This window comes from Panthera uncia, chromosome E1, assembly GCF_023721935.1.
Source record: "Panthera uncia isolate 11264 chromosome E1, Puncia_PCG_1.0, whole genome shotgun sequence".
In the NCBI taxonomy this organism is placed as follows: Eukaryota; Metazoa; Chordata; class Mammalia; order Carnivora; family Felidae; genus Panthera; species Panthera uncia.
In genome coordinates, this window is record NC_064814.1 from 36,884,172 (window position 1) to 36,899,490 (window position 15,319).

Here is a 15,319-nt window from a genome sequence, read left to right on the forward strand (position 1 = left end):
CGCAGAAGACAATTGAATAGGCAGCCAAAATGCACATGTGCCCTGTTTTGGTGTAAGCCCTACCCCTTGTCCCCACTGCAGAGGTCAGGTGTCCTCTCTTCTTCCTCAGGTACCTGGCCAGTGGCTCCGGAGACACCACTGTGCGCTTCTGGGATCTCAGCACCGAGACACCCCATTTCACATGCCAGGGTCAGTATGCAGTTAGCCATTTAGAGGGAGGGTCTTAACCCAGTGGTAGGTGGGTGATCATTTACTCAGCTCTTTAGTTTCTGAGGAGGCCCAGAGCCAATTCAACCCCTTAACCCAGTTAGCAGCTGCCTGTTCCTATGTAGAGGCTATCCTTGAACCCAGCCAGCCACTTCCAGAGACTGGACCAGAGAGTCAGTGTGGGGTTGTGAGTTGTGCTGAGTAGCAAGGAGAACCTGCCTTAAATCCAACCCCCACCACAGTGGTTCTCAAACTTGAGCACTGGAATCAGCAGGGAGGCTTGTTAACCTACAGGTTGCTGGGCGCCACCCCCGAGTTTTTGTCTCTTTAGTTCTGGGATGAGGCCTGAGAATTTGCATTTCAAGTTTCCAGCTGGTGCTGATGCTGCTAGTTTGAGGTCACACTAGCTGGGTGTGGGTAGGGCCTGCTCCCTAAGCTTCAGTTTTGTCATCTGGAAAATTGGGAATAATTTTTGCTTTGCTCCATACCCTTAAGCAAATTCCAGAGCACATCACACATAGAGTAGTTACTGGTTGGTGAAATGTGTTTTAGTTTCACGTGTATGTATGAGTATACTAGGTTTCCAGGTAGCATGCATTTCTTACTTTTGGTCAAGGTAAAAAAAAAAAAAAAAAAAAGGATTTGAAACTTTATACCACGTATCATGGAAGGAATTATTAGAAAGCGGAAGTACTATCTATGCAGCAGGATGCACGGCTGTAGCACTTGGGATGAATTCTTCCTTTGCCTAGAAAGCTGCGTCTCCCCTTTTGTTTGACCAATCATTTATTCTCGGGCTAGTTGAGGAGTTTCTGCAGCGTGTCAGGCATGCTAGGCACTGGGGATAAAGACAGATATGTGCTCCTTGCTTTCTCCCTCCCCTGCTTTCCTAGGACACAGACACTGGGTCCTTAGCATATCCTGGTCCCCAGATGGCAAGAAGTTGGCCTCGGGCTGCAAGAATGGCCAGGTAGATGGTGGTCATTGGTAACCACTCAGGGACTCTGGGCTTCCTTCCTAGGACATGGGTCAAGTGAGGTTCTGGGGTCTTCAGGGAAAGATGGATTGGGGGCAGTGGGCAGGAACTTTGGTGGACCTAGGGACAGGATGGAGAGGGTTATTCAGTAAGCTTCTGTCCCTCAGATTCTCCTGTGGGACCCAAGCACAGGGAAGCAGGTGGGCAGGCCCCTCGCTGGCCACAGCAAGTGGATCACAGGCCTGATCTGGGAGCCCCTCCACGTGTAAGTGATGCTCACAGAACTGGGGGAAGTGAGGAGCCAGGGCTTCAAGGTGGTCTCCTCCCTTGCTTGATGCAGAGGGGTTTTGCCTCAGGGGGTGGGATGGCCAGCCCGACTGACAGTACTGGCATGGCGGGCAGTGGGCTAGGGCTTCCAAATCTGTGCTGCTTGAGAGGGGGCTGTTCATCATGGGCCCTGAGAGTTGCCTTGCAATGCAGCTGGGTCTTGGAGTCAGGAAGCTGTTGAGTCATTGTCCCTGGCCTTTGAGCTAAGAAGGGGGGAGGGGGAGGTGCTATTGCCGTTCCCACATCAGAAGTGGGGCCACATCTCCCTTCCCCTCTCCAGGAACCCCGAGTGCCGCTATGTGGCCAGCAGCTCCAAGGATGGCAGCGTGCGGGTCTGGGATACAACTGTGGGCCGCTGTGAGCGCATCCTCACCGGGCACACACAGTCAGTCACCTGTCTCCGGTGGGGAGGGGACGGGCTTCTCTACTCTGCCTCCCAGGACCGCACCATCAAAGTCTGGAGGGCTCACGATGTAAGAGCTGGGAGGGTCCAGAGAGCAGCCTGGGGAAATCTCGGGCCATGAGATGCCAGGGCTGGAAGGAATGTTGATCAGTGTGTTCTGGGATCCGGGTGGCAGGAGGTGCTTCAGGAACAGTGGGTTCCTGTGGTTGGTGCTGCATGATAGTGGAGGTTCCAGTGTTCATTAATGTGGTCCAGAAATTGCCACTGCAGGAAGCCTGTTGTTAGCTTTATTAAACCTGCCACGTCCCATGTGGCAGTTACTTGACTGGAACCCTTTTCTTCTCACATACTTAAGTTCCTTTCCATGAAACATACTTTTGGAAACAACAATCTGGGCCAGTACCTGCATTTTGTAAGTGAGGAGAGACTTCAGCCCAGAGCGGTGATTTGATTAAGATCACAATGAACGAGGGACCTAATTCTGAGTCCCATGTCGCTGTCTTCTGGGGTTAATCTGGGGGTACCAGTTCCCTAGGGTGGAGAGTAGGGTGGGTGTGCGTCTGACCAGTCTTCCTCTGCCCTAGGGTGTGCTGTGCCGGACCCTGCAAGGCCACGGCCACTGGGTGAACACCATGGCACTCAGCACTGACTACGCCCTGCGCACGGGTGCCTTCGAGCCAGCTGAGGCCTCGGTTAACGCCCAAGATCTCCGAGGGTCCTGTGAGTGCGTGGGAGAGGGCCGCCTGGGAAGGAGCCGGTTCTCGGGCTTACTGTGCAACCTGGGCCGGGGGTGTTTGCCATTTGTGTTGGATTTTCTAATCAGCCTTGTTCCTCATCTCTTCCTCTCCCCTCTGGTACCTGGCCACAGTGCAGGAGTTGAAGGAGAGGGCTCTGAGCCGATACAGCCTCGTGCGGGTGAGTGTGTGCCCGCCGCCAGCATGCCCGGCTCCCTACTCTTCCTCCACTGGTCTCTCAAACCCTCTGCAGGCACTCAGGCCCCTCCCCCTTCTAGCCCTAGCTCAGACGTTCCTCTTCCAGAAAGTTCTTCATGAAAATCCTAGTTTTTAATCCTGAAATCTTAATGTATAGGACCATGTGATTTTGTTGCGTTCACTTGCTTATCTGTTTATTGCATTTTCTGTATTTTTTATTGTGTTTAATTTAAGTAGCACATTCATGTGGTCGAGGCTTCAAAGAACACAAAAAGGTAGATGGTGAAGAAGTCTCCCATCTCTGTTGCCCATCCATCCTTTCCTTCTGGAAACATCCAGAGCTACTAGTGTCCTGTCTTTCCTTCCAGAGACTTCATACCTCCACATACACGTGTATGTGTACACAGGATGCAGTATACATACACGTGTGTACAAACCCACACATAAAATCTTTCCCTTTTTTAATACACTATTCTGTACCTTGCTTTTTCTTGTGAGTAGGTATCTTAGAAATTATCCCAGGTGCATAACATTTCCTTTTGGGGGAAGTGACTGCCAGGGGTCCCATGTGAGTTGGTAGCAGGCCAGGCCTCATTTCTCCTAGTCCTGGCCTCCGTGCTGGTGTTGGGCAATCAGTGGTGCGTTTGCTGCCCAGGTCGGGCTCTCCTGTCTGAGACCGTGCCCAACACGGTGTGCTTTCTGCCTCTCCTAGGGCCAGGGCCCAGAGAGGCTAGTGTCTGGTTCAGACGACTTCACCTTATTCCTGTGGTCCCCAGCAGAGGACAAGAAGCCCCTCGCACGGATGACGGGACACCAGGCCCTCATCAACCAGGTGCTCTTCTCCCCTGACTCCCGCATCATCGCCAGTGCCTCCTTTGACAAGTCCATCAAACTATGGGATGGCAGGACAGGCAGGTGAGTGGAGGTGTGGGGAGGGAGAAGAAGGGCACTGGTCCTCTAGAAGGAGGTTGGCTGTGTCACTTACTTGCTGCGTGGCCTTGGCAAGCATTTGGATATTCTGAGCCTTGTCTCCTCTTTTGTAATATGCAGACCTACCTCTCGGCTTTGTTACAAGGACTAAGGGAGATGGTATATTTAGGACTGGCAATAAATGGGCACTGAAGTGCTAGTTCATTTTGTATCGAAGGAGAGAAATAACGTTAAGACAGCCGGGATTGCGGCAGAAGTGTAGACTTGAGCTGCAGTCATTTTCCGGCCCCCCTCAAAGTGTGATCCACAGACCAGCTGCTGCAGCATCACCTGGGAGCTTGATAGAAATGCAGAGTCTTGGGCCCTACCCCAGACCTTAAGAATCAGAATCTGCATCTTAATAAAGTCATCAGCTGATTCTGCTCCGTTGAAGTCTGAGAGGCCTCAGTATAACGAGATACTGTGCCCTTGAGGTTAATCAGGTCAGCAGAGAGGCAAAGGCACGGGCAAGAAGAGAAGGGATGAGGGAAACCCTTGCTGGCGCCTTGCTGTCTCGGCCATTGTGTTTCTGTATAGCGGTTTTTGAAATAGATCGTTCCCTTCTTTTTCAAGATAAGGAAACTGAGTCTCAGAGACTTGTCCAAAATGACAAGTCCTAATGACTTGTCCAAATAGACATAGCTAATCTGTATTGACCTGAAAGTGCCAGGTGAGCCTGGCCCACTACTCCATGCCACTTGTCAGCAAGCAACTTGTGTTAGGGGGATATCAGGCAGATGGGCTGAGCAGGGACTACACTGGATTCAAAGTCATGCAAAGTTGTCCAGATACGGAGGGCACAGGGGCCCCTTCAGACCTAATACCCATCATCACTTTCCTGGCCCAGGTACCTGGCTTCCCTGCGTGGCCATGTGGCTGCTGTGTACCAGATTGCATGGTCAGCCGATAGCCGGCTCCTGGTCAGTGGTAGCAGTGACAGCACGCTGAAGGTGTGGGATGTGAAGGGCCAGAAGCTGGCTGCTGATCTTCCAGGCCACGCAGATGAGGTATGGCTGACCTCGTGAGCAGAGGTGGGGCAGGTGGGGGTTGAAGCCTGGCCCTCCTGCCCCCCCACACACACACACCTTACCTGCTTCTCCCCACCCCCCACCTCGGTTTAGGTATATGCTGTCGACTGGAGTCCAGATGGCCAGAGAGTGGCAAGTGGTGGGAAGGACAAATGCCTCCGGATGTGAGTTTTGGGGAGGTGGCGGTTGGTGTGCTTGGCTCTGCTGCCCTTAAGTTGGTCACTCCTTGCACCTTTCCCTTCTGGCATAGAATTCTAAGGGTTCTGCAGGTGCCTAAGACAGTGTGTGGTGCCACGTTCTCTCGGTGGTTAAGAGGGAGAACTGCAGAATTACAGTGATTATGGGAGACCCTGACGGTGCTCTCCGAAGGGCGAGCCCAGAGTCCCTCCAGCATGAGGCAGTAGTTCTTAGAACACTGGTTTTTGAAGGCGTCACACCTAGTTCCAATCCTGGTTCTGACTTCCATTGTGTGGTTTTGGAGAGCGTGGTTCACCTGCCTCCTGGGAGTTGTCAAGCCTCAGTAGATAGGAAGATCAAAGATAGGAGGCGAACACACTTGGGAACCCAAAGCATGTGTACTTGTAAATGTTGTCATTGTTTGCTATCAGATGACCTTGGTGGGCATCTGAGAGGCCAGGCCCTGGGATGAGGTCTCAGCCAGGGCAGGCAGTGGGTGCCCAGCCTGAGTTTGGGTGGCCAGAGCAGAAATGGTAGCCAGTCTCTTAATGACCAAGTGAATACAGGTTCTCCCCTGTAGTGGGCTCCTGGGATTATATGGCAGCCTCCCCTTCCCAAGATCAGATCCCCATGCTGTTCCCTCCCCTTCTCCACAGATGGAGGAGATGAGAAATCCCAAGTTCTTGGACTCCCACCTGGACTCAGCTGCTGCCAGTGCCCGCCCTGACAGAGACCAAAGGCCAGGGTGGTGCCCCTGTGAACCAGTGTGGTCTGCTGTCCTTGGACAGACCCCAGTGAGGTCCCTCCCCAGAGCAGGAGGTCGAAGTTACGGGAAAATATCACTGGGCTCAGCCGTTGGCCGTTACTCCGTACCTTGCTTGGGGGGGGGGGGGGGGGGGGCGCAGGCAGTGACCAGACCCTTGCTGCTGTCCCTCCTCCTTTCCTGAATGTTCTCTCTATATTCAGCATCAGACCCTGGATCCTGTGACCAAATAAATAACTTCTATTTTGTGTGTTCGGGTTAATTCCTTGTCCCCAAGGCTCACCCAAGGGCTGTGCTGAGTCAGTCTGTCTAACCCTTCCCTCCGGGCTACACCAAAGCCATACTGACTGGGAGGTGGCCTTTCTTCTCTTTCTCTTGTGCCTATGAGGGAGAGGCTCGTTATGGCTGGGGGCGCTGGTGGAAGCCATAGGATAGTGGCCAGAGGATGATGTGAGCTTGTGCTGTCCAGTGTGGCAGATGCTAGCGACATGTGGCTGTGTTTACCAGAATTCCACATGGTTAGAAGTGCAGTTCTGTGATGCTAGCTGAAGGCTACTCATTGCACCGGACGGCACAGATGGAGAACACCTTCACCAGCCCATGGAGTTGTGCAGGCCAGTGTTGTTCTAGGGCTTCTTTTGTCCGCCCCTCTCTCACACAACACACTTCCTGAGCTCCTGCAGTGCACCGAGCACTGTGCCGGGCTCTCAGGGTACAGAGCAGAAGGTGACCGCTGTCCCAGGGGGCTCCCTCTAACAGCGTGCAGTGGTGAGGGCTCTAGCAGAAGTGGGTGTGATGTGACATGGGAGGATGGTTCTCTGCCCCATAAGGACTGTCACACAGTGAAAGGAATCCCCACCGGATGTCCTCACATGCTTGAACAAGTCTTGCCTCCCATGCATCCTGCCTTTGCTTTGTCCCGTTTCAATGCTCCGGCAGTTGGATTCTTGTATGGACTGCTCAAGGCCACAGCATTTCTAACCTCTTATCCCCCGCCCACCATGCCTTTGTGATTTTGCACATCATCTGGATGTGCTCCATCTCCACCTGTGTGTCTCTGCAGGGAGGCTGCAGGAAGGGCAAAGTGGGCCACCAGTGGCGGAGTTCCTACCCTGTGCACTCGTTCTATGTGCTCACGTGATACTGTCCTGCCCGTAGGGTTCTCACCTCCCTGAAACAGCCCAGGAAGCTTAGATGGTTTGTCCGTGCCCTCGCATCCAGGAAAAACTAGGATTAGAGCAGACCCTGCCCCATAACCTGTGCACTTTGCGCCACGTCCTTCCAGAGCCCAGGCTGATGTTGACAATCGACAAGCTGCCACCACCTCTGTCCAGTGTTGCTGTTTATCCCAGTGTATGTGCGTTTTAGTCTTTAACATTTCTTCCTCCCCCAGGGAAAGGGGTGAGGCTGGCAGAGCCGAGCAATAGGTGGTGATAGCACCCCACTGCCCTGCCAGCCTTATGTTCCATAACCCCCCAGCCCCTGACCCAGACTCTTGGTCCTGGCAGAAGCTAGGAAGGTGAATGGCAGCCAGCCTGGCTGTCAACACGAAGCACAATTCAGTATGCTGGGTGACCTGCAGTGCTTTAATAAGGGACGACCCAGCCCAGACAGATCTGGGGAGGAGGATGCCGAGCAGCTGTAGTCAGTAGCTGACCTGACCTGGCCTGTGGCGTCTCCAGGTGAATGGAGCTCCTATCTAGCCTAGGCCCGGGCCCAGGAGTGGAGATTTGGGAGCATCGCCACCAGGCTCCGGGCAGGGTGGTCAGCAGTTCCCTGGCATGGTGCTGGTGGTACATCTCACGATTCTGGTTCCTGAGAGCCCTGGGCTGAGGCTGAAGCTGAAGATAGGTGAGGGGCTTCCCGGGGCCCTCCTTAGTAGGGAAATAGATATTCCAGATCTTCCAGCTTCCGCATCTCCTCCAACCCGATGGACACGGTTTTCCGCTGGGGTTCCTTGCGCTGCACGGTGATCTGGATGGGGTTGTTCTCGGGGAAGCTGTTCAAATCGGTGGCCACGGTTGCAAACTGAAATAAAACAAAACCCCTCAGAATTCCATCCCAGACCTGACCCTAGCTCAGCTCTTCGTCTCTGCAACCCCCTTGTTGTTTGCCAAATGGGATCTTAGATAGCCTTACCGCCTGTTCACGGACTCCAGAAACAGGTACAAACCAGTGCCTTCTCTGTCGTGTGAGGTTTCCAACCACAGTCGTCTGGGCCTCTCCTCCCGTGCCCCTGCCCACCTCACTTCCCTTCTTCGTCCCCCTTTCGCCTCTTCCCTGTGTTTCCCTCGATGCCCTTGACTTCCTGGCCCACTCACGATTATTATGAGTTGAAGAATCCCAAAAGTAGTGGCTTTGGAAGCTGAACATTACAGAGGTGCTGATGAATATATTAGTTTGCATTCCCAGTGGGCCCCAGAGTGGTGTAATCCTTAAACCTCCCAGAAGGAAGCAACCTGGAATTCATGCTCATCCGCCCAGGCAGAAAGGCAGCCAGCAAGAAGATGAGTTGCCTCCAAATCCCCTGACCTCCCGGCCCTCTTCTCCCAGGGCTCACTTTGTAGGGCTTGCACCACTTCCCCACCCCGGCTGTGTTGGCCGCACGGACGGTGAGGCAGTAACTTGTGTTAGGCTTCAGCTCCATCAGCTTGACAGTGGTGCCCAAGATCTTGTTGAAGATCCACGGGCGATTCTTGGTCTTGGGCGGCTCATTGTCATTTGTCTTGACCACCTCCTGCAACAGGACCTGGTAGAAACTGACCTGCTGCTTGCCCAGGGAATAGGTCCAGGAAATCTAGAAGAAGAGACCCCCCCCCCACCACCAGGCTTCCTCAGACCTGCTCCAGGCTGTCCTCCCCTCACCTCCCACCCCCAACCATGGGTCCAAATGCCCCACTCCCATCCCCTGTCCCTCCTGGGGCTGAGGCAGGTCTGATGGAAGGGATAAGGCATGCTACGGGCCTGTAGCATTTGCAACTCTCCCTGGGCAGCCCCACCCACCTCAGGGTGTGCCCCCAGCCCATATTTCTTCTAGACTAGTTGAGAGGGACCTTAGAGATCATCTTGTGCACCTCACTCCTTGCAGATGAGATTACGGGTTCAGAGAAGGCAGGTGGCTGGCCCGTGGTCACACAGAGTGACAGAGCCAAAGTTCAAACCAGTAGTTCCAGAGCCCACATACTTTGTGCTACAACAGTGGTTGCCAAGCCTGGCTAAGGAGCTGGGGGAGTTTTTATAACACTGCAGATTCCTGGCCATGCTGTCTTCTCTCAGGTCTCCCATTACCAATTTCTCCTCCATCTAGGCCAGCGGTTCTCAAAGTTGGGTGTGCATCAGAATCCCCTAGAGGACCTGTTAAAACAGACTGCTGGCTCCCACAGTTTCTGATTCAGTAGGCCCAGGTGGAGGGGGAGGAGAGGAGAATTTAAATTTCAAACATGTTGCCATACGATGCTGACACTGTTGGTGGTCTGGGAACCACACTTGGAGAGACACTGCTCATCTGGGACTTCCAGATTTATCTTCCTAAAATACAGCTCAAATATCACCTTATATCACCAGATAGAAGGCTTTGCAAAAAGCTGTTCTCTACTTACTGCTTACAGAAAAATCTATACAGTAGCCTAACATTGCAGGACCTCCAAAAAACTGACTCCAGGCTAACTTCCCCCACTCTGTTCCCTGTCCTGGACCTGAAACAGTGCTACTCAACATGAGGCCCATCAGCACCACCTGGGAATTTGTTAGTGGTGCAAATTCTCAGGCCCCACCCCAGACCTACTGAATCAGAATCTCTAGGGATGAGGCCCAGGAATCTCATTTTTTTTTTATTTTTTATTTTTTTTTAATTTTTTTTTCAACGTTTTTTATTTATTTTTGAGACAGAGAGAGACAGAGCATGAACGGGGGAGGGGCAGAGAGAGAGGGAAACACAGAATCGGAAACAGGCTCCAGGCTCCGAGCCATCAGCCCAGAGCCTGACGCGGGGCTCGAACTCACGGACCGTGAGATCGTGACCTGGCTGAAGTCGGACGCTTAACCGACTGCGCCACCCAGGCGCCCCTAGGAATCTCATTTTTAAGAAGACGGTTGGCTCTGTAGGCACAGAAAAGTGCGAGAGCCCTACATTGGGACCTGGCTGTTTGCTCCCACCTTTTCCCACCTGTGAGGTGTTGCTAGTGTCAACCCCTCCATGGAATGTCTTTCTCCCATCCCTGGATGTTTAAATCCTACCTCTGTGTCCCAGCTTAAACGCTACCAAAGCCACCAAGCTTATTCCTACACCTGGAAGTAATTTTTCTTTCCCCTGAATTCCTGGTGGCACTTGATCTGAACTCTGGCCATAGAACTGCATCCAATCCAGCTTGCACTGGAGTGCTTTACAGACATGGCCTCTCTCCTGTGCCAGGAGCGTGAGGTCAGGATGCAGGTGGTAGGCATCTTCGCACTCCCTGTGGAGCTCAGCTCAGTGCCTGGCACGTGGGGGCGGCCAGTAAGCCTGTACCTGAAGGCACGAAGAGGGAAACTCACCACAGCCGTGGAGTCGCTGACTGTGTGTTCGCAGACGAAGGGTGCCTCCGGCACATCCATGACCACAGAGGACTCTGAGGGTGTTGAGGAGGTGTCTGTGTCCAGCTCAGGGTTGTCAAGGTCCAGCAGGCCCCCAGGGACTATTTGGGACTTCGATGGACGGGGGCAGAGAGCCAGGTCCCTCTTGTGTGTGTCGTTGCCCATCGAGGAGAGGCTGAGTTTGTTCAGCTCCCCCTCTAACATCCCTGCAAAGAAGCTGCTGTTGGGCTGGGTCACAGCCAGTTTGATGGGATTCAACAAGGTGGATGAGAGTGGGGAGATGCTGGTGTCGTCAGAGCTGCATTCAGAATCCTCCACTGGCATCGGCTTCCTGAGTGGGAGGGAGACAGGTGAGCCACTGAAGGAGGCCACCCCAGCCCATGCAGCTGGGAAGCTCCCCGAAGGCAGGCCTTGAGCCTGACTCGCCAGTAACCCCAGATGCTTCTGAATAGCTCAGAACATCCTTATCACCCTGCAGCAGTCCATTCAACCCACCAGGGCACTTACTGAAAGATGCAGATTCCTGGTCCCTGCCCCCACCCCCCCGCCCTGCTTTGGGGTGGGACTGGGGAAGCTACTAAAGTATCTTTAATAAGATCTTCAGATGATTCTGAGGCATGTGTTCTGAGGCCCAGAATTTGAGAAACACTGCTAAAATCTTAAGTCCTCCTTCCACAGCAGGGTGCAAATACCCTGGGGAATGCCCAAACCAATCTAGTGGGGTATGGAAAAATATCTAAGTGTCTAAATTAAAAATAATTAAGCTTTACTAATACTTGCTACTGTTGAACAGTAATTACTAATTTCTTTACTTAGATTTTGCAACATTTAACAATATTTATTAATATGTAGCATGTAAAGTTAATAGTACACATAAATATGAATATATTGGGGTAAAAGCTCAAAAATCTTTCTTCCATTCTAATTTTGTTAAATTATGAAATATTTTAGACATACACAAGATATCAAGAATAATATATTAATATATAATAATGTATGGTGATTATAGTTAGTACTACTATATTGTATGTTTGAAAGTTGGTAAGAAAGGGGCACCTGGGTGGCTCAGTCGGTTGAGCGTATGACTTCGGCTCAGGTCAGGATCTCGTGAACTGTGAGTTCGAGCCCCGCGTCGGGCTCTGTGCTGACAGCTCAGAGCCTGGAGCCCATTTCAGATTCTGTGTCTCCCTCTCTCTGCCCCTTCCCCAGTCATGCTCTGTCTCTGTCTCTCAAAAATGAATAAACATTAAAAAATTTTTTTTTAAACAAAAAGAAGAAGAATGTTGCTAAGAAAGTAGAACTTGAAAGTTCTTATAAGAAATAAGTCTATAACCATGTGTGGTGACAGATGGTAATGAAACTTACTGGCATAATCACTTCATAATACACACACGTATCAAATCATGTACACCTTCTAAAGCCTCAGCAGTACAGTTAAAGCCCCTGACACTTGTGTCCCCCTCCTCAGTCTGCATCCTCCCGCTCAGAGGTAACCAGTACAGCACATTCCAAATTTGTGTTTATTCTTCATGTGTGTTTCTATAGGTTTGTTACATGTGTACGCTATCCTTACACAAGTTCTGTTATTTTGCATATTTTAAAACTTCATATAAATAAATGGTGTCATATCCATCAGCAGCTTGCTTTTTTCATTCAACATTGGTTTTTTTTAGATTCATTTGTATTGATACATGTAGTTCTGGTTCAGACATTTTAACTGTTGTACACTTTCCATTACATGGAGATTTGTCTTGTTACCAATTCTTTGCTATTACAAAGAAAAACCTTATACATGTTTCCTTAGTTTGTTTTTTTTTTTGTTTCTTTGTTTTTTTTTTTTTTTTTTTTTTTTTTACTGATGTAGTCCAGAATCCAAAAAGGTTGGGTCTCAAATCTTTTTTTTTTTTTTCCTTGACTAAAAGGAAGAAATACATACTACCTGGAAACCTGGTATACTCATACATACGTGTAAAACTGAAACACATTTCACGAACCAGTAATTACTCTATGTGTGATGTGCTCTGGAATTTTCTATTCTTCTGTTTCATTTTTATAAACCTGGTCTCTGTCAACTAGAATGAGTTGCTCACCCATTAATGGACCATAACCCACATTTTGAAGAGCAGTGGTACAGCAGGAGCAGTCACTGGGCCTTTGGGCACCAAGTACCCTAACCAAGGTCACAAGGTGAGTTGAAGGCAGAGGTTGAACCAGAACCCAGATCTCCTGGGTCCCATGCCTCACAGCTCCAAGCTGCCTCTGGTGCATTCTGGCTCCTCTCCTCTGCTTCTTACCCCATTTCCCCAGCTGCTCCGGACAGATCCAGCAATCAATACACATGCCCGGATCCCTCACTCCAGGCCAACCACTGGCTTCATGGCTGATGGATATGCCAACTTTTCCTTGAGTTCCAACCCCAAAGACTACCTCCTGAGAAATCCTGATCTGTCCAAACCTTCTATGCTAGCGAACATTTGCCATAGGTGACTCCCCCATCAAGGTCCTTTGTAGGCTGGAGTCTTGTATTTAGGTCACTTATACTTAAGATTGTCCTAATGAGTCTCTATTTATCTATAAGATTTAAAGCAATTTTTTAAGCTAATCTCTACACCCAACACAGGGATCGAACCCACAACCACAAGATCGAGAGTCACATGCTCTACCGACTGAGCCAGCCAGGCACCCCAAGAATATCTGTTTTAGATTCTCTTATTCAAAAGAGCAGTGCTGAAGTGGGCACAGAAAGTAGTTAAGTATTGAGCTATATGCTGGACAAAAATTTTTTATGCTCTTCATGACAGCCCTGCTGGATGGGTGTTAGCCCCATTTTGCAAATGAGGGACTGAAGGTCCCTGATCTTAATTAATTTGTCTACAGTCATGTATCTTAAGTGATAGAACTTGGATTTGAACTTGGGCTCCTAGCCCAAGATTTTCCTGTCATATCACATGACATTTCCTACAAGTATCTGTCACTTTAGCCACACCTGCTTACTTATAGGTCCCTTAGGGACTGGACGTCATATCCCTTTCATGTAATCAAGACTAGCTACACAGTTCATGGGGCCACTTCTTCAAAATTATTAAGAATTTCTAGACAGTGACAGCCCTGTCTGGTTCCTCAAGGTGTCCTGTCATAGCACAGATTGGGCTTATTATTCTTGATTCTTGCCGAACATCTCCAAACACACACACACACACACACACACACACACACACACACACAAACACACAAACACACACACACACACCAGACTGAGCACTCCTTGAAGGCAGGGGCTGTGTTTTTCAACTCTGCATTCCTAGAACTTGACATTAGGCCAGACACCTTAGAGATGCTCAGAGAATTTTGTGGAACAAACTAAAGAGAACCTACAATCACTGAGGAAGAACAATAAACTTCAGGCTGACAGCAGGCAGGCTACTGGGGGGACATAATCAGGCAGGCAAAGGCACCAAAAGGGGGGACTGAGGAAGAGGAGCCATGGGGAATGGAATGGACTAGGGGTGTCTGTATGGGGGTGTGGGAGTGGGGAGGACCACAGCTAGACAAAGCAGGATGAGAAGTACCGTCAACAAAACTCTAATCCTCGAAGGCCTTTTGGAGCAGGAGGCCTCCAAGCCTCCAAGAACTGATTTGGGGTCAGACATCCAAAGTGCAACCTGTATACATGCTGTGCTCTTCCTGGGGAGTTCAGGGACCAAGCTGTGACAGGTCAAGGAAGCAGGATTGCTTTTCCGAGACCCTCTCCTTGCCCCTCAGTTCCGGCCTTAGAAAGAAGGAAAGGACCAGACTTGTGTCTTACGGTAGATTGATGGTATCTTCCTCCAAGAAGTTAAACAAACTGCCTCTTGTGGAAAGTGGGAGTCCTTTGGTAGTGACGGTCCTGTTCATAGACTTGGGGTTTGGAAAAGGCTTCGACATTTGATCGAGTGCATTCAGAACATTGAGGTTTTCCTTCTTCAGCATGGCCTCCCCCCCATCTCCCACTTTACACAGTGCCTTTGATGCCATCTTGTCTGTTTTGGGACCGCAGCCGTCACCACACAGCTGACAGGAAGCAGAGAGAAACTGGGGGCAGTGGACCCACCCTTAGTTTGCGTGGGCTGGGGGTGCAATGAGCTGACTTCATAATCATGGCAGAGTGTAACAATTAGGGGCCAGCCTCCCCCTTGATCGGAGGCTGCTGCCGCCCAGGGCCAGTGTTAGGAGTGGGGTACAAGGGACAGGCTACATCATCCCTTGGGCCCCTTCCAGTTCTAATGCTCTGTGGTTACAGCAACCCTGTCTTTCTCTGAAGATCTCAAAATGCTTATCACCTGTTCCCTTTGGAGCTGCTCTGGGAAGGAGGAGCAGGTGGTAAGAGAAAGGCTCCTGGGGGCAGGTGGGAGTCGGCAGGGGCCCTGGGAGACAGGCAGCATTGAAATGGGTCTCTGGGAGGGGGGAGTTTGTCTCCAGAATGCTGAGGCTCTATATCCAGAAATCTTGGGCAGCAAACCCCAACTATGTCAGTAGGCACAGGGAAAGTCCAGATGGCTCATGGGGTTCACAGCCCACATACAGCCAGGTTTTGCTGCTAGAACTCTAAATGTGCCACATCCTCACCCCGAGCGTCTCTGTGTGTTGAGTGACAACGGTGGATGCTGCACAGGGATACAAATATGGGCCAGACATGTTTCTGTTCTCAAGGAAACCACCTTACCGTAGGAAAACCAACACATAACTCCGGGAGTGGTTAGAGTGGCTTTGCTCTCACATGTGGATTTGTCCACTCTAAGTCCCGCTCTGCACCTACAGGTTGTGTAAACCTCTGGCAAGTGACTTCACCTCGCTGAGCCTCAGTTTCCTCCTCTGGGAGATGGGGATAAAAACAGCAGCCGCCTTATTGGATTGTGAGGAGTTGTAAAGTTGTTTTATGTTTCCCAGAGGACGAGGCAAAGCAAAGGACATTTAAAAACGCCAAAT

The 15,319-nt window shown here is 50.8% G+C and overlaps 2 protein-coding genes and 1 non-coding gene across 3 annotated transcripts; 1 reads left to right on the top strand and 2 right to left on the bottom strand.

Moving 5' to 3' along the window:
- The first annotated feature begins 110 nt into the window (after window positions 1-110).
- NLE1 (notchless homolog 1) lies at window positions 111-6,041 on the top strand. Its single transcript, XM_049636614.1, has 9 exons — window positions 111-1,177; window positions 1,351-1,448; window positions 1,791-1,983; window positions 2,498-2,633; window positions 2,782-2,828; window positions 3,558-3,760; window positions 4,662-4,821; window positions 4,936-5,006; window positions 5,676-6,041. Exons 1-9 carry the CDS (start codon window positions 1,064-1,066, stop codon window positions 5,686-5,688), a joined length of 1,035 nt encoding a protein of 344 aa, XP_049492571.1. The 5' UTR covers window positions 111-1,063; the 3' UTR covers window positions 5,689-6,041.
- Window positions 6,042-7,347: 1,306 nt separating this feature from the next.
- On the bottom strand, window positions 7,348-14,449 carry FNDC8 (fibronectin type III domain containing 8). The gene is made up of 4 exons (XM_049636617.1): window positions 14,160-14,449; window positions 10,316-10,685; window positions 8,343-8,579; window positions 7,348-7,810 (listed from the first exon to the last, which is right to left on the bottom strand). The coding sequence occupies exons 1-4, from the start codon at window positions 14,366-14,368 to the stop codon at window positions 7,658-7,660; spliced, it is 969 nt and encodes a 322-aa protein (XP_049492574.1). The 5' UTR covers window positions 14,369-14,449; the 3' UTR covers window positions 7,348-7,657.
- TRNAE-CUC (transfer RNA glutamic acid (anticodon CUC)) lies at window positions 12,963-13,035 on the bottom strand. Its single transcript has one exon. It is a non-coding gene; the product is annotated as a tRNA-Glu (tRNA).
- Window positions 14,450-15,319: the final 870 nt, after the last annotated feature.

Coding starts and splice junctions, on each gene's coding strand:
- FNDC8 (XM_049636617.1), bottom strand. CDS start 14,368: ATGGCATCAAAGGCACTGTGTAAAGTGGGAGATGGGGGGGAGGCCATG. Junction 10,686..14,159: donor GAAGATACCATCAATCTACC/GTAAGACACAAG, acceptor CCTCCCACTCAG/GAAGCCGATGCCAGTGGAGG. Junction 8,580..10,315: donor TCAGCGACTCCACGGCTGTG/GTGAGTTTCCCT, acceptor CTCTTCTTCTAG/ATTTCCTGGACCTATTCCCT.
- NLE1 (XM_049636614.1), top strand. CDS start 1,064: ATGTGCTCCTTGCTTTCTCCCTCCCCTGCTTTCCTAGGACACAGACAC. Junction 1,984..2,497: donor AAGTCTGGAGGGCTCACGAT/GTAAGAGCTGGG, acceptor CCTCTGCCCTAG/GGTGTGCTGTGCCGGACCCT. Junction 3,761..4,661: donor TGGGATGGCAGGACAGGCAG/GTGAGTGGAGGT, acceptor TTCCTGGCCCAG/GTACCTGGCTTCCCTGCGTG.